Genomic DNA, 21846 nt, shown 5'->3' on the forward strand with positions numbered 1-21846 from the left:
ACCCGCTCTCTTCCCTGTTGCTCTGTGAAAGACCCACCCACACAGCAGGCGCAAGAACTGACTGTACATCATGGGAACAGAGACCCTGACGACACACAAATGCACAGCCTGCCTGAACAAACAGAAAACGCTTCTTTTGCTGTAATTTGCAGCAGTGGTCACTGCAGGGGTCACTAGTCACAGCGCTAGGTAAAGAAACCCCCAAGTATTTTTTTAATGAGACAACAGCGTCCTTGTAACTGCTGCGTCTCCATGACTGTGGCGGCTCAGGTTTGCAGTTCCTGCAGCCCTGACCCGGGATATGTTAACGCAGAGGTGAGGCACAACACATTAGCCTGTTCAAAGCTTTAAAAAAATAATCTGTCCCTCCACCTTGTCTTCCACCCTGTATTAAACAAGCCCACAGCAAGCGTGTTGGGTAGCTTGGGTGTCTTTCTCTGGGCCCAGCCCTGTGTGCTGGCTTCTGTACTTCAAAGGCAAAGCTGCCCATCCACGACTCATGGGGGAGGGGTAGCTCAGTGATTTGAGCATTAGCCTACTAAACGCAGGGTTGTGAGTTCAATCCTTGAGGGGACCATTTAGGGAACTGGGTAAAAATCTGTCTGGGAATTGGTCCTGCTTTGAGTAGGGGGTTGGACTAGATGACCTCCTGAGGTCCCTTCCAACCCTGATATTCTATGATTCATGGAAGGTTCTTGCAGGGGGGCTGCTGCTGGCTCTGGAACTAAAAAACCCCCCACAAGTCTGCCCTTTTTTTTTTTAGTTTTTACAGCAAACTTACCCAACTGCCAATCTGCCAAGAATCAGCCTGGTGCAGCTCCCTTGCCTCAAGCCGCTAACAGGGGTTTCCAAGGGACGTGCTACTAGAGCCGTAACTAGGATGAGCAGGGCAGCACTATTAATTGTAACCACCTTGAATTGAGCAAAAAGGAAATGATGAATGGTGGGGGACGGTTAACCAGGCCACCAGGTCTGTGCACCCAGAGGGGCCAGGCCATTGGGGGACAGCAAGAGGGCATTATTGTATCATGTTCCTTTTGTGGGCAGAGGGGCAAGAGGCAGCATGGACAGGCAGGGGGTTAGACAGCAGGCTTTGGTTTGCGTGGGATCCTTTGCCGGCTGTGCTCTTGTTTCTGTCCCTTCTGGGGTTATCTGCATTGTTCCAACACAGACTTTCCCTACCCCCCAAACCTTCCAGTCTCATACAGCGCTGCCAAGTTTGGGTTGCAGAACTCGGAGAAGAAAGTGTATCGGTTCTGGAACTAACAGTTTTCATTGGATTTAAAAAAAAACAAACCACCACGGTGGAAACATTGATCCTGGTTCAAGGCTTTGGAAACATTTGTTTTTGCAAAGCATGAAGAGGCTGATCCGCACCGGGTGTAATGCAGCGTAGCTCCGTTAATGACTGGCTAACGAAGCTACTCCGATTGCCACCAGCTGAGGCTCTGGTCATTCAATTTTAGGCCAAATTGGACACGATCGGCCCTGTTTTAAAAGCCTGATGGGGCGTGTGTTAATGCCAACTGATTGCTCACATACAGAGCTGTTTTGTCAGTGAAAAGTGCTAGCCATTCGTTGATGGTAGAATGGCCCCGTCAGAGCTGTTTGTCTCTTTGAATCTCCCCTGTCCAGGTGAGGTGCTGTTCCGACACTGAGCCGCTCTGCCAGGGAAAGTGAGCACTTGGTTAAAACCCTGCAGTGGTGACCATTATGGGGGATTAAGGGGTGGAGCCACCTTTCCCCCCTCTACAAATTCGCCAAAAATCACCTTCTTCCCTACACTCTTCTCTTATGCCGGTGTAACTCAGGAGTTACTACCTTGTATCAGCAGCGTGAAACCCCTGTAAACTGCATACAGGATCAGAATCAGGTCCCAAAGGAAGGTGTGGCCAGCAAGCCCCCTGCACATTGTGCCTGAGCTTGGAGTCAGAGCGGATCCGAAACTTGTCCAAGTCCATCCATGATTATGGTCCAAATTGGAACCATGTCTTTAATCAACTTAGAGAACAACCACAGCGTACCGAACTTGCCTGACAGGGTTGTATTTGTTGTATGGACGGAGCCTAACCGCATGTGGAATAGGTATTGTGCCCTTAGAGCATGCAGCTAAGGGAACATGATCCAAACTGAGGACGGTGTGGCAGGCTGGGGTTAATGGATAAGGGCAAGGGGAGCGGGGCTTACCCTTAAGAAAACTGTTTAAGCCAACGTAAGGCTGTGTAACTAAAGCTGAATGCTGTAACATGACCCAGGAAGTGCATTACATACAGAGATGCTATTTTTCCCCCTTTTCCAACTGCCTTTCCCACAGGGAAGCACGAATGAGGTAAGTGACTTTATCGTTATAGAGACATGCCTTTACCCGCATGCCGCTTGCTCTAACTGCAAAACGAACATCGGTAACGCACAGAGCGAGGCTGGCGCCTTCACATTCACAACCATGCATTCTGCCGGGAGCCTTTATTTTGTCTTTAAGGAGGTTTGTATAGCACCTAGAACTGTTAAAGAGTTCCTCAGCGCAGTTGGGATTTGCAAAAGGACCAACGGATTTGCATCCAATTCCCAAGCAGAGTTGGGTGTCTAACTCCCTTAGGCACCTTTGAAATTCTCATCCAGGGTTGGGCCCTGCTAGAGAGATCCCCAGCTAAGTCTCTTTGGAACACAGCATACAAGCCTTAGATCTCCAGAAAAGCAATTCTGCATGACCAGTGTCTCTCCAATCATACAAAGAGGGCCCAGAGCCAGCAATCAGAGTCACAGAGACATACCAATGGGGCCTCTTGCATAGATACGTGAGTCTGTGCATATAGATCCAATCCCAGTCTCAGGGCCAAAAGCACGAGGAAGAAGTTAGCGCTATAGGAGAAGAAATCCAGGATAATAGAGGAGGGAATCTGGATTAATTTTGGTATAAGTTTGTGCTTATGCTGATGTGCTTATGCAAGAAATATTTATTTTCTAACAGCCAAATCTTGCAAAACTCCCACTGAAGCTAAGCGGAGTTTCACCCGAGTAACGCCCGCAGGATTGCATCTTACATTTTCAAAATGTACCCATGACACCAGATTCTGAGACACCCACCTCTGTTAAAACAAGCTAAAGGAGAGATTTCAAAAGAGAGTTACATTCCCTCACCCCCTTACCTCTTTGGGGCAACACCGGCTGCATTTTGAAATGGGAGTACATCAATCCGCGCTAGGGAGGTTTTAGTGCCCAGTGGCATGGGCTACGGGGATAGTTAGCATGCCACAGGCTAGTATGAGACAGATTTACCCCTCAGCTTGCCGCTTGCCAACTGTTTCTATAGACAAGCCAGTTTGCCTGTCTGTAAAATGGGTAAGCTGTTGATTCGGTTACCAGGCTGTTCTAAATGGAACTGGTATTAGGTGTAGACACAACACATTTGAGTCAGAGACATAAAGGGATGAACAAGGGTATATAAAGCAACAGAGGGTCCTGTGGCACCTTTAAGACTAACAGAAGTATTGGGAGCATCTTTATAGTATGGTATAGTATATAGTATCTTTTTATTGTTCAGGCATATCCAGAAATCCACTCCTAGAAATCACGTGCCCTTTGATTTTTGGAACACGTCTGTTACACATTCGGCTGCAAATGCCCAGATACGCCTCTAATCGTGGAACTCTAAGAATCAGACAGTTACACTTCGCTGCTGATTTTTAAGCAGAACTTCCATTGAGTTGGCTAGGGTGTGCTGCTGAGAACTGAGCCACAACAGGACCCCAAATTATTAGCTCGTCGTGCCATCAAGCCCCTGGCAGAATAACATTTAAAAATGTACAGTAGGAGGTTTTATAAATCAGAGTCAGTTTCCACATGGCTACCAGAAAAATCTCATCTCCGATACCTTTAAGCATCTGAATTCTGAGCATCTAAATTGAAATTATTTTCCTACATGCATGTTCTGCTCAGAAATCAGTGGCATTCATTCCCGAAGACCGAACATGCTCTTGTTAATAGATTCATAGATTATAGATTCTAGGACTGGAAGGGACCTCGAGAGGTCATCGAGTCCAGTCCCCTGCCCTCATGCAAGGGGCTCTCCAGAGTTCAAGGACTTGTCTCTGCTGTGTAAAATTTAGTCTTGAAAAAGGATTATTGGGAGGGAACGCCAAGCCCCCACAAGCATTAAGTGGTCCTCTTAAGTGTTTAAAGAATGGGGGACAGAAGAAGAGAACTATTTTCAAACAATTTAAGAAAGGGTTGATTTAAAATTAAGACCTTACTTTGGTGGGTAACATATATTTTCAGCAGCATGGGTGTAATCCCCCCCCTCCACCCCGTACAGAGGTGCATGGGCATTGTGCTGGTCTTCTGCACGGGGAGGGATAGTTCAGTGGTTTGAGCATTGGCCTGCTAAACCCAGGGTTGTGAGTTCAATCCCGGGGGCCACTTAGGGATCTGGGACAAAATCAGTACTTGGTCCTGCTAGTGAAGGCAGGGGGCTGGACTCGATGACCTTTCAAAATCTCTTCCAGTTCTAGATTGGATATCTCTTAAAAAAAAAAAAAAAAAAAAACCTTTGATAAAAAAAAAGCCAACACAGCTTCACACTGAACTTATGAAGGTGCATTAAATTAATGTAGACCTTTGGGCAGGTACCATCTTTTCATCACAACTATTTTTGAAGACAGTATCTTTTCATTCATGATCAGTGTTCTGCAGAAGCCAGTGAAAGATTTATTTGCTAGATTAGGTAGTTTTGTTTGTAACAGTTTGTGCTGTCGCCTCTGAAGACAGCAGCAAAACCCCTCCATGGGTATGATAAAGGATGCCGAAGGCTAAAACCTGAATTTGTTTAAAGAAGCAATTTCTAGAAAAACTGCATGTACATTTGATGATTAAAGTCTATTGCATGGCATGTTTTACAACCACCTAGATGATCTTCACAAAAAAATGCATGGATAGATTGAATGTTAACATTTGCATCTTAAATGTGAAACCTAGGTAAGAGACCACCCTTATTAGACAAGGAAGCATATGACTTGAGGCACCCCACAGTATCCCTTGATTCAATTAAACTCTGCCCTACAATTAGAAGAACAGCTGGCAGGTGATCAGTCTCTTGAGTTGTTGCAACAGGCCATTCGATGGAACCAGTATCTATGAAGCTGTAGCACTGATAAATGGGAAAGATTTTCATTCTTGAACATTATGCAGAATCAAAGTAAGGTCTATGTAACACATGGGCCAGGTGCTGTCCATCTCTCCCTCTGAAGGAAGGGATCATGTAAAGAAGTGTAGTGATTGGCTACTCCCTTCATGCAAGTTGAATGGGTTCATTAGCTCAACCAGTAGAGCAGGGCTGGGCAAACTTCTTGGCTCAAGGGCCACATCGGGGTTGCGCAACTGTATGGAGGGATGGGTAGGGAAGAGTGTACCGCCCTAAACAGCCTGGCCCCCACCCCCTATCCACTCCCTCCCACTTCCCGCCCCCTGACTGCCCCTTTCAGAACCCTCAACCCATCCAACCGCCCTCTGCTCCTCGTCCCCTGACCACCCCCCCAGGACCCCCTGCCCCTAACTACCCCCCGGGATCCCAACCTCTTATCCAACCTCCCCGCTCCCTGTCCCCTGACTGCCCTCCCGACCCCTATCCACATCCCTGCCCCCCTGACAGGCCCCCTGGACTCCCACTCCCAACCCTCCCTGTTCCCCATCCCCTGACCTTCGCCCCAGAACCTCCACCCCCTTCAACCACCCCCTCCTCCCTGACTGCTCCCCAAGGCCCCCCACCCCATTACCAGCAGCAGGAGCAGGGAGAATAGCGGGGGATGGGCCGGGGACTAGGCTCCCTGGCCAGAAGCTCAGGGGCCGGGCAGGATGGTCCCGCAGGCCGGATGTGGCCTGGGGGCCGTAGTTTGCCCCTGTCTGCAGTAGAGGCTTATGCTTTTAGACCTAGAAGTCCTTGGTTCCATTACCACAGATGATCCAACCAGCACATCATCATAAGAAGTTTTACTGGACCAGGTCCATTAGCTTAGCGGTAGTAACAGACCTCTGAACCTATTTCATTCTAGTGACTGGAGCATGGAAAGAAGGAGTTAGGAAATCTGTCTAGAAAAATAAATGGAACTAAGTCACACTTAGCACATATGGAAAGGAAAGTATAAGAAGTCAAGGTGAACATTGTGACTATTTTGAACCAGCTACTATAATATGAATGCAAAATAGATAACTTGCTCTATGAACTCACTGATCTAAGAACGTTTACGTCTTTTCTGCTTTGTAGGCTTTGTACAAACTTTACAGTGCAGCAGCTACCCACAGACATTTGTATCACCATGCGTTCCCTGCCCAGAAATCAGAATCTACTGAAGAGTCAGAAAAGAAGAAAATGTAAGACAGATGTTTTCACGTAGGTGCATGAATGAAGCACATACACCTCAACAGTTAAACACTCGCCTAGTTGTATTCATGTACAAGTTGCTGAAGTTCCTGAAATGGAACAGGGGAGAACACAACATAATTCACTTGTAAAGATGGTTTGACGTGTGTGTTTTGATTTTGACAACACGCTGTTTGATGGGAAGATGTAGGCATGCTTTTCATTTTGTTTATATGTACATATTTGATTTTGCTGCAAATATATACAATACTCTTAATTTTTAATATCAAGCAATTCTTGCCTGGTTATGAAATCTTGCTTTCCACTTTAAATTTAATATGCAATATTATGAGATCACTAACAACATGATGTGGTAATAAGATACGTTGTCCACATGTAAATCCTAGCATTATTCAAAAGAACCACCTCTTATATTATTCTCAGATATGCTTGTTCAAGTAAATATCACGTAACCAAAGGTTTGATTAATCAACGTTTTTCCTCATATCTGCCATGAACTACACAATTACATCAACACTTTTTAAAAAAAATATGTACTAACTTGCTTTGTCAGAAATTGTAAGGCCACTTCTGCTATGGTATGTTTAATGATATTGTGAGGAAAGTATGCTTTTTCCTTTGATAAATTTAATGCACAAAAAGATGACTTCGTACATGTATTTGAGAAAGTTTCACTGTTTTCTGTATATATTTTCATTTAGTGCATAGAAAGTGTGTTCACAGTTCTATTTTATTGTCAGAGTATTAAAGTTTCCTTTTGGTTCCTATGAAGTTGATCATATCGTGAGCAATTAATTCACTAACTGGTGTTTTCTTAGAGCTTAACGTTGATCTAGGTTTATTTTTCTATCATTTATTTGATGAACATTGTGCTTTTCTTTAGACGCAATCCCTCAAAAATGTTAGCTGCTGTTTTTAGAAATGGAGAGTGGAATTTGATTATACTGATCATTCTGAGGGTGGCGGATTTGCATTGACTTTTTTTAGATAAAAAATAACACAGAGCAGCCACGGTACATTTAGTAAAAGTCCGCGCTTTAGAGGGAAATGGTGTGTAAAGTTGCAGGTATGAAAATTCAACTGTCTAAACCAGGGGTAGGCAACCTATGGCACGGGTGCCGAAGGTGGCACGCGAGTTGATTTTCAGTGGCACTCACACTGCCCGGGTCCTGGCCACTGGACGGGGGGGCTCTGCATTTTAATTTAATTTGAAATGAAGTTTTTCTAAACATCTTAAAAACCTTATTTACTTTACATACAACAATAGTTTAGTTATATATTATAGACTTATAGAAAGAGACCTTCTAAAAATGTTAACATGTATGACTGGCACGCGAAACCTTAAATTAGAGTGAATAAATGAAGACTCGGCACACCACCTCTGAAAGGTTGACGACCCCTGATCTAAACCCTCTTTAAATATAGTATACTTAGACTACTGAGGAAGGACTTTTATCTATAAACACAGGAAAAAAGGCATTTTTTACAAAAAAAATTGTCTTAACTATGTGAACTGAAGTGACACATTTTTAAATATAGAGCCAGAAAAAGTGACAGGCATCTGATGTGGTAGTTATCTATTTTTTTAAAGTTTATGGTGGCACCAGCCATCGTCCATAGAAAGGCTTTGATCGAGCATTGGTCTTGAGGTACATTTTTGTATGAAGAAAATTATCAAATTTCTTTACCACCCCTTTCTCCTGGCCCAGTCAAGCACTGTACAGTAAAATTACAGCAAGCATTGGGAATCTCGTTTCCAGGTTTCTCCAAACCTGGTAAACACGGTCACGTCGCTTTTCAAAGACCGTTTCAATGTAAGCATGGTATTCACGCTGAGCTACACTTATCTTGAGAAAGTGGAATGGCCTCAAATGCTTCGCTCTCAGCTGTCAGGAGATCGTTTTGCTCGAGTTGCGTCAAATACGCGAAGGGCATTGAACAGTGCCACTGCTGGCTGACAGACACCGGCAGTAGGGCGGCACCGCATGGATGTTTCACATTTTCCAGCCTGGGTTAAGGAGTGCTTCTGTGCCCACTGCACACTCACATTCATTAGCACAGCTCTTTGCCCACGTGATGAGGTCGGGCGTGTCACTGGTCACAATACGTGAACATCGCACAGATCCTTCACGTTTTGTCAAGCTGTGCATGACACCAGGTACACACATCTGCAAGATGTTCAGGTGGTCAAGGACTTCTGGTGACTTGGACAAAGTGGTTACATCTACAATGCACAAACTGCTAGAGCGATCCCTTATCTTCTTTGAAAAATGGAATGTAGTCCCCCCTGCGTGGGCTAAATGAAACAAAGCAGTGTTAAACCTGCTGTTCCAGGGCATTACAATAGGAATGGGTGGAATAGAATCATAGAATATCAGGGTTGGAAGGGACCTCAGGAGGTCATCTAGTCCAACCCCCTGCTCAAAGCAGGACTAATCCCCAGCTAAATCATCCCAGCCAGGGCTTTGTCAAGCCGGGCCTTAAAAACCTCCAAGGAAGGAGACTCCACACCTCCCTAGGTAACGCATTCCAGTGCTTCACCACCCTCCTAGTGAAGTAGTGTTTCCTAATATCCAACCTGGACCTCCCCCACTGCAACTTGAGACCATTACTCCTTGTTCTGTCATCTGCCACCACTGAGAACAGCCAAGCTCCATCCTCTTTGGAACCCCCTTTCAGGTCGTTGAAGGCTGCTATCAAATCCCCCCCCATTCTTCTCTTCTGGAGACTAAACAATCCCAGTTCCCTGAGCCTCTCCTCATAAGTCATGTGCTCCAGACCCCTAATCATTTTTGTTGCCCTGTGCTGGACTCTTTCCAATTTTTCCACATCCTTCTTGTAATGTGGGGCCCAAAACTGGACACAGTATTCCAGATGAGACCTCACCAATGTCGAATAAAGGGGAACGATCACGTTCCTCGATCTGCTGGCAATGCCCCTACTTATACAGCCCAAAATGCCGTTAGCCTTCTTGGCAACAAGGGCACACTGTTGACTCATATCCAGCTTCTCGTCCACTGTGACCCCTAGGTCCTTTTCTAGGATTGAACTCTCAACCCTAGGTTTAGCAGGCCAATGCTCAAACCACTGAGTTATCCCTCCCCCCTGTGGACTCTTTCCTTTATCCTCCAAGAGCATACATAAATGAGCTTTAGGTGCATGGCTCATTCCACAACTGCAACTAGGTCATTTACTTTTTCAAGGTTTTTACGCCACACATCAACCAACCAAGTTTAACAGGTGAGCAACACATCACGAGCGCAGCACTCCGAAACAGCTTCATGCTCCGCTCCCCACATGGTCTTTGTATACCTTGTGACACAACAGCAGTGATCTGGTCAAAGGAAACCTCGTATTTATCCATTTCCTGTATTGCTTGGCTAATGGGCTTGAAGATCACCAAGTCCAAAACCACACAGTCCAATAGAAGCCATCAATCCACGTTCACATTGCGGTTAGCTTAAAAGAGCCAACTTGTTGAGAATCTCTCTCTCCCCTATCTGCGTGGTCTTGGTGACAATACCGATCCCATCATAAATCTTCAGCTTTTCTTTTAATTTTGTTTGCATTGTTTTCAAATACTCTTAGCAAATGAAATTCCTGTAGATGGCTTGAACTTGGTGCAGTTCCAACATTTTTCAGGCTACATTCTAAACACTCCTTTAGGGTTACATTGTTAAGAATTTTTAAAGGCAGCTTTGCTTAAAAAGCTCTGTCCATCGATGAAGTTGTTCCTGTTTTCCCCTCAAACATCTGACAGCTTTTTGCACTTTGCGTTCTCTGCCCTCTTCAGATTTCAAGGCCTCTACGTTTGTGGGATGCTGTCTCCACATGTTTATCACAGCTTGCCTCACGACTGTAATCTACCAGCATGTTGAACAAAATAATAAACCTCCACTTCCATGGAAGATCTTGTTTGGATATTGTGCAGATCACTCCCTTGTGCTTATTACTGATATTTTACTCCTTGTCAACCCCCGTAGCTGTAGATTAAATCCTCCGCATTTATAATAGAGCAGTGTGCTTACATTGTAACTAAGGAAAGCAGCCCACCTGTCAAACAAATTAGGTAATGCTTGTTTAAATGTTGCACAAATTATGCAACATTAATTTGCTGCGTAAGTCACAAAACTATGAAAAATACCTTTTTAAGCAGTCAAATTCAGTGCACCCAATTACAGTGTGTCCCAGACTTTTCACTAAGGCAACCCACCAACTACAGGTTGTCTTTTTTGTGTGACCCACCCAGGGTCCAAGTTCACGGAGTGGGGTCCAATAGGCCAGCAACCTTCTCCTCCTTGCCCCACCAAAGGGGCACCGCCCGCAGCTGCGCCCTCTGCGAGTGGCAGCTTTTGAATGGTGACCGGGTGGGAACACTGTCTCAGCAAAGCAGGCAAGCACAAACATTTATATATCGATCCCGTTCCACCACCTGTGGCACATGCATGGACTGCATGGTCAAGGTCTCAGAGGAGGCAAAGCAATGGAGGTTTCCTGTGGGGTTTGGGGTGCAGGATTCACCGCCCAAGCCATGGTCAGTGCTCTATAGCCGGAGTCCTCAACCTTTTTCTTTCCGAGACCCCCCGAACAGGCTATAAAAATTCCATGGCCCACCTCCGCCACCACAACTGGTTTTCTGCCTATCCAGTAGATTAAAAGCCACTGGCGTTAAGGGGTAGCACAGAATGCAATTGCCCAGGGCCCCACACCACAGGGGACCCCGCAAAGCTAAGTTCTCAGGCTTCGGCTTCAGGCCCGGGTGGTGGGGCTTAGGCTTCGGCTTCGGCTTTCTGCCCTGGGCCCCAGCAAATCTAAAGCTGGTCCCTCTCTGGTTTATTTTGGTGGATCCCCTGAAATCTGCTCACAGCCCCCCGGGGGCCCTAGACCCCTGGTTGAGAACCACTGCTCTATAGAGTGCTCTAAAGTGTTGTGCTCTGTCACACGCAGACAGCTGGCAAACTAGGTACCTTTCAGTTCATGCCAAGAGGGTCTACACCAGGGACAGGGAACATTTTTTCTATCAGGGGCCATTGGCTCACAGAAAAAATCAGTCACAGGCCACACCAGCCCTGCAGGGTGGGTGCGGAGGCTCGGGGCCAGGCCCTAGGCTCCAGGTAGGGCCAGAAATGAGGGGTTCAGGGTGCAGGAGGGGATGAGGGCTCTGGCTAGGGGCTGGGGGGTTTGGGGTGCAGGAGGGGGCTCAGGGCTGGGGCAGGGGGTTGGTGCCTGGGAGGGAGTTAGGGTGCAGGAGGGGGTTCCAACCTAGGGCAGGCGGTTTGGGGTACAGGCCCTGGTTGGGTGGCACTTACCTCAGGCTGGGGCTAAGGGAGGCTCCCTTCCTGGCCTGGCTTTGCGCTGCTCCTGGAAGCGGCCAGCACATCCAACCCCTAGGCGATGGTGTGGCCAGGCAGCTCTGCGCGGTGTGCAGTCCTCACAGCTCCCATTGGCTGTGGTTCCTGGCCAATGGCAGCTGCGGAGCTGGCGCTGGAGACGGGGGAAGCACGTGGAGATTCCCCGATTGCCCCTGTGCCCTGAGGCCACGGGGACATGCCCGCCACTTTGGGGAGCTGCACGGATCCGACCGGACTTTTAACGGCCTGACAACCCCAGCTTCCTTTCCTGCACCCCGAACCCCTCATTTCTGGTCCCACCCTGGAGCCTAGGCCTGTCGTGGAGACTTGCCGCGGGCCAGATTCACACCACTGTGGGTTTGGCTCTGGTGGCTATACTCTCCAGCTCAACAGTTTGACCTTTGCCACTTGTTTCCGAACTAAAGTTTCTAGGAACACATGAAGACCAAGGAAAGTAACCGACATTCACAAGAACAAGGTCTAATATCTTTTATCAATTTTATTGAAGTTACCAATAAAGTTATGAATAGCCAAGCAGAGATAAATCCTACATATATCCGTAGTTACATCCTCCTAGATAGTCTGAGGGTCTGATGGGTCTCATGGTTTGATCATCAGTAGAGGGTTGGGTCCTGCTGGAGTTTTCTTGTAGGGAGCTCACTTTTCCCAATCTGGGCAGCCTCTTTTTATAATGTGATTCTGACTATACCTCATCCCCTGCACATGTGCATGAAAGTATCAACCCTCTTTTTCCTTATTTGTATTGTGTCCCCCAAGAATATTGGTGTACCCTGTTTTTCATAAGTTGTGTATAGTTCCTTTTATTCTCATTAGCATGGGGACAACCTGTATCTTGTGGTTAAGGGACACGTTAGGGAAAAAAAAGTGCCTCTAGAGCATTTTGTGATCTAAAATTAACCTAAGATCTTACAGGCCTCAGCCTGTAGGCCTTGGATTTCAGCCCTCCTTAGATACCTAATCATATTTATCCCATCTCACTACTGATTGACCTGTCCCCCACCCCACTGTCCAGCACATGTGCTCAGAGTCCCTTCCCTGGGTGTCTCCGCCAGCTGTTTCCTACCTGCTTCCCAATGGCTAGTTCAATCTCATGCGCCCAGGCAACTGCTCCAGCCCCCTTCCGGGTTCTGCTCTCGCCTCCGTCACCCCCGCGGAAACACAGCCAGGTCCCACGAAATATTGTGGGGGTGGGGGAAACAACAGCTCTTCAAATATTTCCACAGCAGGGCCACTCGACCTCCTGGTTCTGCTGCCACCAGGAGGGGGAGAAGTCCCAGCTGGTCCAGGTCTCTCCAGGGCGAGGGCAGAAGGAAATGGTCCCGGTTTCTCCTGACACTTCCTCCCAGACCAGCCAGACTGCGGGGCGGGGAAGAAGTGAAGGTGGTTCAGCAGTGGGGTCAGGGTGGAGGGAGTTGGGACCAAGAAGTTGGGGGGAGTGGCTCGAAACCATTTGGTCTGGGGGTTGAGAGAGATCCATGGGATGGGATTTGCTGCTGCCAGGTGAGTGACGAGCAGGTTCCCTCTCACCAATCCCCCCAGGCTTCCCTCCTCAGTGGGCCGGCGAGGCGCCCACCTACAGCCTTCCTGCAGGAACTCACAGAGGGACTGGGAAATCACAGTATCCGTGACAAGCCTGCAGCCTTAATCAGTTACAGCAATGGTGTCAAGCATCCAGCCCGCGGGCCTGGCACAGCCGAGGGAGGCATTTATCTGGCCCGCACGACAGATTCAGACTGGGCCGAATGTAAGCTTTACCTTTCAATAAAGTTTCCTGCTTCTATGGCTGTGAAGAAAACCCTCCCCATGTGAACTGATGCAAAGCCATTGGAGCGTTCTTTCCCTGCGTTTGCAACCATGCTCAGAGATACAAACCACATCCATTTCATCTCATCAGGAGGCTGCTATTAGGCTTAAAAGCTTTAAACAGCAGATTTTAAAATTCAAGTGTAAATACGCACTGGAAGAGCCCAATTACTGCACGTGGTTTGCACAAGCTGGGTACTGCACACGCAACCAGCAGAGAGGATTGCTTCCCACTGACTAATGCTGAACGCAACAACAACTTTATTGTGCCCAAGAGCTTTGTACAAGGCTCCTGTTAGCAGTGGGAGATCTGCCATGTATCGAGGATGGCGTACTATCTATTTCTGTAGCCCTGCCTCACGGATAATTAAAATGTAAATTTTCCCAATGCACAGACTGACTTTAGTTCCTGAGTTAAAGATAAAATCTTCCCAGAATCCAGTTAGTCTAGATGTCTTTGTGCTCTGATCAAAGGATTTTCATGGTTAGGAGGATCTCATTGGAAGCAATTTTCTCTGATCTTTTAAAAAGGCAAAAAATATGTTTGCTCCATTTTGTTCACATTTTAATCTCGGTAAATCAATGATATTCACGCTTTTCTTATTTAAAGCAAAACATTGAAATTTATTGAATTGATGGGATTTCCAGGAAATGTGTTCTCTTATGTGCAACAATATTTATTGCACTACAAAAAGGAGCCATAAACATCTAATGAACCAAATATGATGCTGGAAGGGGTGGCTGTGCAGGTTAAAAACTTCATGTGTAAAGAAAACCTCGTTACAAGACACTTTTGCAAAAAATGCATCCCTGATTTTATCATGGAGATTTATGGCTGCTAAGTCAGTTAGATAATTCTATTGCTTTCCAATTGCAGTTAGCTCAACACGCATGTGGAGCAGGTCGCAGGGTATGTCCACTCTGGAAATGCTCCAGCAACACAGCTGTAGCACAGACACTTACGACAGCAATGGAGGGGATTCTCCCATCGGTGTAGGTAATCCACCCCCCAGAGATGCAGTAGCTAGATCGAGGGAGGAATGCTTCTGTTGATCTAGTGCTGTCTACACCGGGGCTTAGGTCAGGTTAAGTATGTGTCTCTCAGGGGTGTGAATTTTTCACACCTGAGCAATGCAGCTAGGTTGACCTATACACCTCTACCCCGATATAACACGAATTCGGATATACTGCGGTAAAGCAGTGTTTGGGGGGGGGGGGGGGGGGAAGAGAGAGGCGGACGCCGGTGGATCAAAGCAAGTTCAATATAACGCAGTTTCACCTATAACGCAGTAAGATTTTTTGGCTCCCGAGGACAGCGTTATATCGAGGTAGAGGTGTCTTTGAACTGCAGACCGGCCCTTAGTCTTGAAGAGGCTGCAGGTTATCTTGCCCCATGACAAAGTTCTGTGCAGATTGCTGGCAAATCTAAAGTGATACGATGCATATAACATAGTAAAAAATATAAGGCACCTCATACTTCATCAATGAAGCATTTTGTTCCGATTGGGGAAAAAACATCTATGCTTCTGCACTATTTAGTAATATTACTGAGTGTTACTGTAAAATAACAGTGTCAGTGTTTCTGTACATTAAAGCAGTAAACATCTTAGTGTAGATGTTGCACAAAGAACAGACTCTCCCCAGAGACACACAGGGCATCTGAAGGGAAATAAACTTATTAATTTGGATTTTAAAAACATTGTTTTGCATCCAGGACATTCCTTATATTTGCATTTATCACCATGTAAAAATATATAGACAGCTTCTTAATACAGCTCTCTGCTAAAAGGAGATACCAGAATAATAAACTAACTTTTTTGTACAGAAAAAGAATAACAAACATGTTTTTCATTCTATAAACAATACCTTATATATGTAGAAAAACATTCAAGAGGATAATTAATGACAAAGGTGCAACATCAACAAAAATAAGCTGCCTTTTAAACCAAAGCACTTGTTCATGGTTTAAAAAAAATAAAAATCTTTTAAAGCTCTTAGTGTCCTCATTGAAATTCCATTTAAAAAAAACTGTTAGCTTAAAAATTCTTGCCGTGTTGTTGTGCATACCACTTCTGCCTTAGCTTGCGGTTCTCCAGCTCTGTGAGAAGGGCTTGCCTGTATGCTTCATACAGTTTAACAATTCGTTCCAGTTCTTTCATGAAGAGTAGCTTCAACATTCCCTGGTATGTATCTAGATCAGCTAGTTGGAAGAGTTCCCACTTCAGAATGTGATCATATCTGTTTTGAGATATAAATGTAAGAGATGCATATTTACATGTCATTATAAGAAAACACATACGTAAGACATTATGCATATCCTTTTGTAATTGTGAAGCCACTGATAACATTTTTAGTAGTTGATACTGATGAACCTATTTCTGATAGCCGCATACTTCCACAATTAAAATTAGTCTGGTTAATCTCTACAGTAATTTGTTGCTTAAGGGAAGAGGTATCCCATAAAGCTACACAGAGGAATCACTCAGTCATACTGTCGATATATATTAATGTAAAAATACCAAATCATCTTGTAAGAACAAATAAATTATTTAAGACACTAGCAAGCAACTGCTATTAACCAAATGTAGTGAATACATTCTGGAGGCATTAAAAAAAAATGTAATAAAATCCCACAAGAAATCCCCCTAAGTAAAAGGGGTTTGAATTTTGTGTATATACTGGGGGGAGGAGGGAGGAAACACCCCCGCTTCCCCTCCCACTGTGGACAGCTTGGGAGGTCAGAGTAACTTGAAAGAATAAGTCTGTTAGCTGATTAAACCAGTACTCCCAAATGCCTGCCTCCTTGAGAGCTGAATTCCACAGGCTTTGCAAAGCCCCTTCTTCACCCACAGTATCCGTCTGCTTCTAAAGCGTCCTTGCCCTAACGATTACAGCGGGTGAAGGAGGATACTGTACGGCTCTTGGCTAATCCATAGCTCTATTCTACCTGCTACACTTACAGTACAGCCAACAGAGTTCAAAAAGTGACCCCCCCGTTTTGTAATGGAACGTCTTTAGAGTGCTCTCTATAGCTCAGTTTCACATTTCCACATAATCAAGCAAATGAAGCAAAATGAAGGTTGCCCAAAAGTATCCTTAAAGCAAGTCAGCACTATCGATCACTGAACTTATTGTCCGTTTATTAGAATGGTTACAATTGCATAAACGAACAAGGCAACATATGGCAGCATGGGTCAACTAATGAGACCTTCTGGGTTTTGCAGGACTGCATACTACATCCCTTCACTGTCTGAGCTAACCTGTACTGTATCAACCAGTATAGTCCAAGTCCACTACTTATCGGCAATTATTGTTGAATATTTCCCTATTTAATTTTCCTTCCTTCTGTTACTACTCCTTGTGCTACGATCTTCTGAGATGTCAAATCTTCCTCCCTTCATTTATATCCTTATCATGAAAGTATGTACAGATGATTGTAAGTGGGGGGTGGGAGATTGCCCAGTGACAAACAGGTTAGGAATAACTGCTGGGCAAGCTAAAATGTCGTCCATACAAAAACAGGGAAGCATGCAAAACAAAAGAAAGCGAAGAAAAAAAACAAACTAAGGCTGTCGATTAATCAGTAAACTCGCGATTTAACTTGAAAAAATTAATCGCGATTAATCGCAATTTTAATTGCATGTTAAACAATAGAATACCAATTGAAATTTATTAAATATTTTGGATGTTTTTCTACATTTTCAAATATATTAATTTAAATTAACATACAGACTACAAAGTGTACAGTGCTTACTTTACATTAATTTTTATTACAAATACTTGCACTGTAAAAATGATAAAAGAAATAGTATTTTTCAGTTCACCTCATACAAGAACTACAGTGCAATCTCTATTGCGTTAGTGCAACTTACAAATGTAGATTTTTTTTGTTACGTAACTGCACTCAAAAACAAAACAATGTGAAACTTAAGAGCTTACAAGTCTACTCAGTCCTACTTTTTGTTCAGCCAATCGCTAAGACAAACAAGTGTGTTTACATTTAAAGGAGATAATGCTGCTCTCTTCTCAATTACAATGTCATCAGCAAGTGAGAACAGGCATTAACATGACACTTTTGTAGCCAGAATTGCAAGGTTTTACATGCCAAATATACTAAACATTCGTATGCCCCTTCAGGCCTCGGCCACCATTCCAGAGGACATGCTTCCATGCTGATGATGCTTGTTAAAAAAAAAAAAAAAAAAAAAAAAAAATGCACTAATTAAATTTGTGAATAACTCCTTGGGGGAGAACTGTATGTCTCTGGCTCTGTTTTACCCACATTCTGCCATATATTAGGTCTCAGATGATGATTCAGCACATGTTCGTTTTAAGAACACTTTCATAGCAGCTTTGTGTTTTGTCAAATGAGGTATCAATGTGAGATTTCTAAAGATAGCTACAGTACTGGACCCAAGGTTTACGAATCTGAAGTGCCTTCCAAAATCTGAGAGGGACGAAGTGTGGAGCATGCTATCAGGTCTTAAAAGAGCAACACTCTGATGTGGAAACTACAGAACCCGAACCAGCAAAAAAGAAAATTAACCTTCTGCTGGTGGCAGCTGACTCAGATAATGAAAATGAACATGCATCGGTCCGCACTGCTTTGGATTGTTATCGAGTAGAACCCATCATCAGCATGGATACATGTCCCCTGGAATGGTGGCTGAAGCATGAAGGCACATATGAAACTTTATCGCATCTGGCATGTAAATATCTTGTGACACCGGCTACAACACTGCCATGCGAACGCCTGTTCTCACTTTCAGGTGCCATTGTGAACAAGAAGTGGGCAGCATTAACTCCTGCAAATGTAAACAAACTTGTTTGTCTGCGTGATTGGCCGAACAAGAAATAGGACTGAGTGGATTTGTAGGGTCTAAAGTTTTACATTGTTTTGTTTTTGAATGCAGTTATGCTTTGTACACAATTCTACATTTGTAAGTTCAACTACTGTACTTGTATCAGGTAAATTGAAAAATACTATTTCTTTTGTTTTTTACAGTGCAAATATTTGTAATAAAAATAAATATAAAGTGAGCACCGTACACTTCGTATTCTGTGTTGTAATTGAAATCAATTTATTTGAAAATGTAGAAAACATCCAAAAATAATTAAATAAATTGTACTCTTATTGTTTAACAGTACGATTAATCACGATTAATTTTTGTTAATTGCTTCACAGTCCTAAAAAAACCAACAACTACCATTCATAGCGGAGTGTCCCTGAAGTAGGGCAAAGTCAAGAAAGGAAGCAAAGAAGGGGTCGTTGTCTTGGCAATGTTTTCCTTGATGTGGAAACAAGATAAAGAATAAAAGCAAGATGCATAATGTGAAAGTTTGTAGAACTACAGACAGATGCAATAAAACCCCAAAAGACTAGAGCTCAACAGCCTTTGTTAAATGTGTCAGATTTGTCACCCAGCAAGACTGAGGGTGAGGCATATTAAGATAAAACCCTCAAGGAAGGTGGAGAGGCAATATCCATCAAGAGGCTGGAAGGCAAAGCATATAGTGGAGTGGTTTTTGAATGTCACTGGCTATTAAGAATGAATACCTGAAGTTTATTATTTAGTAGGTTTTTAGCTGATTACATTTAGAAAAAGCAACAGAGGGTCCTGTGGAGTCTGATGAAGTGGGCATTCACCCACGAAAGCTTATGCTCCAATACTTTAGTCTTAAAGGTGCCACAGGACCCTCTGTTGCTTTTTACAGATTCAGACTAACACGGCTATCCCTCTGATACTTGACACCATACATTTAGAAAGCTCATTCTCTATTACTTATGGTTTTATAGGTAGTCACTTCCATTACAAAGCAGCATATTGCTAGATAAAGATGTCAAGGCTCAGTTACAGACAGTGCTCCTAAGTTTATCCTTTGCATGTAGCAATTCTGTATTACTGTTTAAACGTCATGGTTTTCATCGCTTTTCGGGAATACATAAACATCTAACTTTCCTGTGATCATCACAGACTCTCTTAGGCTTTTTAGCGTATTCCAAACTGCCAACATTAGGTATATTCAAACCCCCTACAATCCAGCATATGTACTCACTCCTCCCACCTTTCACTAACCCAGCTGAATTTAATGGACGTCTCCTGAATGTTTCATTTCATGTAAATACTGCCAAACTAGTCTTGTGACGAATCAAGACTATGCCAGTTCTCCTGCAAGTAATTTTCCAGGCTCAGAACTAGCATTGTTTAGTCCTGGAAGGAACTGGATAACTAGTCCAGAGTCCAGTTTTACTTCCTTGTTGAATGTGTGGCCCTAGGCTCTATTGACCACACGCTATTCAAACCCTGCTCTCAATACAGAATGACTCATTTCCTCCTCAATGCTTCTATGGCTCATGTCTCTAGTATGTGACAGCTTCACAGAAGTGAATTTATTTTCACAACACCCTTGTGCAATGAGGGGGATTCCTCACCTTACAGATGAGAAACTGAGGCAGAGAGAGAGAGAGATCAAGGTCAAGTGTCTACTAATTTTGGGTGCCTGATTTGAAATGCCTAAGACCCCATTTTCCTGAGCACATCGCACTATACAGAACTTTGTATGTTCAAAGCACAGCTCTCATTGATGTCAGCTGCTGCTCTGAGTGCAAATCAAGACCCTGGGTTCTCGAGCTGGGCATGCAGAGAATGAGGAACACACAATTAGTGACCACCTATGAAAAGTTTGGGGACTTGACCAGCATCATAGAGGAATTCTGTGGCAAACGCAGGGACAAAATTCTTCTCCAGGGCAGTATCCAACTGCCTTAACCACGAGACCGTATTTCTCTTCCCGCAATCCCCTGCCTTTTTCACTCCACACCTTCCAACTTCTGAAACAGATAAAGCTGGGGTCCTACAGACAACCACCTCTTTCATTACACAACCCTAATTCATCTGCAGCGCATTGGTCCACCCGCTGCACTGAATAAGGCAGGGTCCTGTGGAAAAAAGTATATGATCACGTAATTAAAGACTACCATAATTCATACACACAACCGGGCTGAATTAGGTTGCACAGGCAACCTTAACCTAGCACTTCCTGACTTTACAGTGATTGAATTGCAATGTTAATGTTTTCAATGTATTTTTTGTACGTAACTTATAGGTTTAAAAACAAACAAAAAACGATTGGCATCATATTGACACCCACATGCCAACTCTGCCAGTTGGGGTTTCAGATATTTGCTGACAGCAGAGGACTGATAAGACTCAGGAATCGTGGTTTCCAATCCAGGCTCTGAAGGGCAGTGCGTTCTAGTGGTCACCGATCCTTCTGCCTGTTCCACCCCAAGACTGACCTCTTTCTGCCCTTGTCCTCTCCAACCGATCCCTGTCCTAATCCTCCCTCCCGCCTCCTTAGTCACTCATAGCTTCTTGTCCCGGACTCCTCATCCAAGTCCCCCCCTCAGGGTATGTCCCGTTGCAATTAAAAACCGGCAGCTGACTCAGGCTCTCAGCGCTCGGGTTAAGAGTCTGTTTAACTGTGGTGCAGCCATCTGGGCTCGGGCTGGAGCCCAGGCTCCAGGATCCTGCGAGGGCGAAAGGTCCCAGAGCTCAAGGTGCAGCATTATCCTGAATGGCTACACCACAATTAAACAGTCCGTTAGCCCAAGCCCACATCAGCCAGCATGGGCCAGGAGTGGATGTCTAATTGCAGTATAGACAAACTCTCAAAGGCCCAGTCTCCTCCACCCCCACAACCTTGGCTCCCAGTCTCAGAACCCCTCCAGGGGTTCCTTATCCCAGTCCCCCATCCAGGCCCCACTCTCCTGCCCAGCCAGCCCCAGATTCCCCTTAACCACACTCCATCCCAGCACCTCATCTTAGTCTCCTCTCCCTGCAGAGCTTTCAGTCCCAGCCTCCTGACCCAGCCAGTCCCTGTTCCCACCTACTTTTGGCCCCAAGGCTCTTCGTCCCAGCCCCCCTTCCACATTGTTCATCCTAATATCGTTCCTCCACCCCCCACAAAAGTCTTGCTCTTGTCCCATCTGCATTCAATTCGGGTAGCTTCCTCCGTCACGCTGTCTGGGTGCTAACAGAGGAAGCATTGAGAACTCATGAGAGAGATTCTCCCAGATCTTTGGTTTGGTGTTTGGTGCCACAGGGCACTTCTACACAGCCAAGAAAAACCCATGGCGCAGAGTCTCAGAACCTGAGTCAATTGACTTGGGCTGTGGGACTAAAAATAGAAGTGTAGAGGTTTGGGCTGAGACCCAGGGAGGGTCACAGAGCCTGAGCTCCAGCCCGAACCCGAACATGTACACAACTATCTGTAGCCCTGCAGCCCGAGCCCCAC

At 45.0% G+C, this 21846-nt stretch overlaps 2 protein-coding genes across 4 annotated transcripts in view; one reads left to right on the forward strand and one right to left on the reverse strand.

Annotated features, from left to right (window-relative positions):
- ATL1 (atlastin GTPase 1) overlaps positions 1 to 7144 on the forward strand; it is a 48399-nt gene extending 41255 nt beyond the window's left edge. Inside the window, exons 13-14 of one of the 2 annotated variants that reach the window (XM_034768885.1) lie at positions 2315 to 2329; positions 6257 to 7144. In XM_034768885.1, the coding sequence (XP_034624776.1) occupies positions 2315 to 2329; positions 6257 to 6367 (126 nt within the window). In that variant the 3' untranslated portion in view covers positions 6368 to 7144. The remainder of the gene's footprint in view (positions 1 to 2314; positions 2330 to 6256) is intronic. The other variant, XM_034768886.1, reaches the window with a different exon arrangement.
- Positions 7145 to 14148: 7004 nt separating this feature from the next.
- The window catches only part of SAV1 (salvador family WW domain containing protein 1), a 37441-nt gene continuing 29743 nt past the window's right edge, over positions 14149 to 21846 (reverse strand). For both annotated transcript variants that reach the window (XM_034768897.1, XM_034768898.1), the window contains exon 5: positions 14149 to 15786. In XM_034768897.1, the coding sequence (XP_034624788.1) occupies positions 15585 to 15786 (202 nt within the window). In that variant the 3' untranslated portion in view covers positions 14149 to 15584. The remainder of the gene's footprint in view (positions 15787 to 21846) is intronic.

This window comes from Trachemys scripta, chromosome 4 (genome assembly GCF_013100865.1).
Source record: "Trachemys scripta elegans isolate TJP31775 chromosome 4, CAS_Tse_1.0, whole genome shotgun sequence".
NCBI classification, from domain to species: Eukaryota; Metazoa; Chordata; order Testudines; family Emydidae; genus Trachemys; species Trachemys scripta.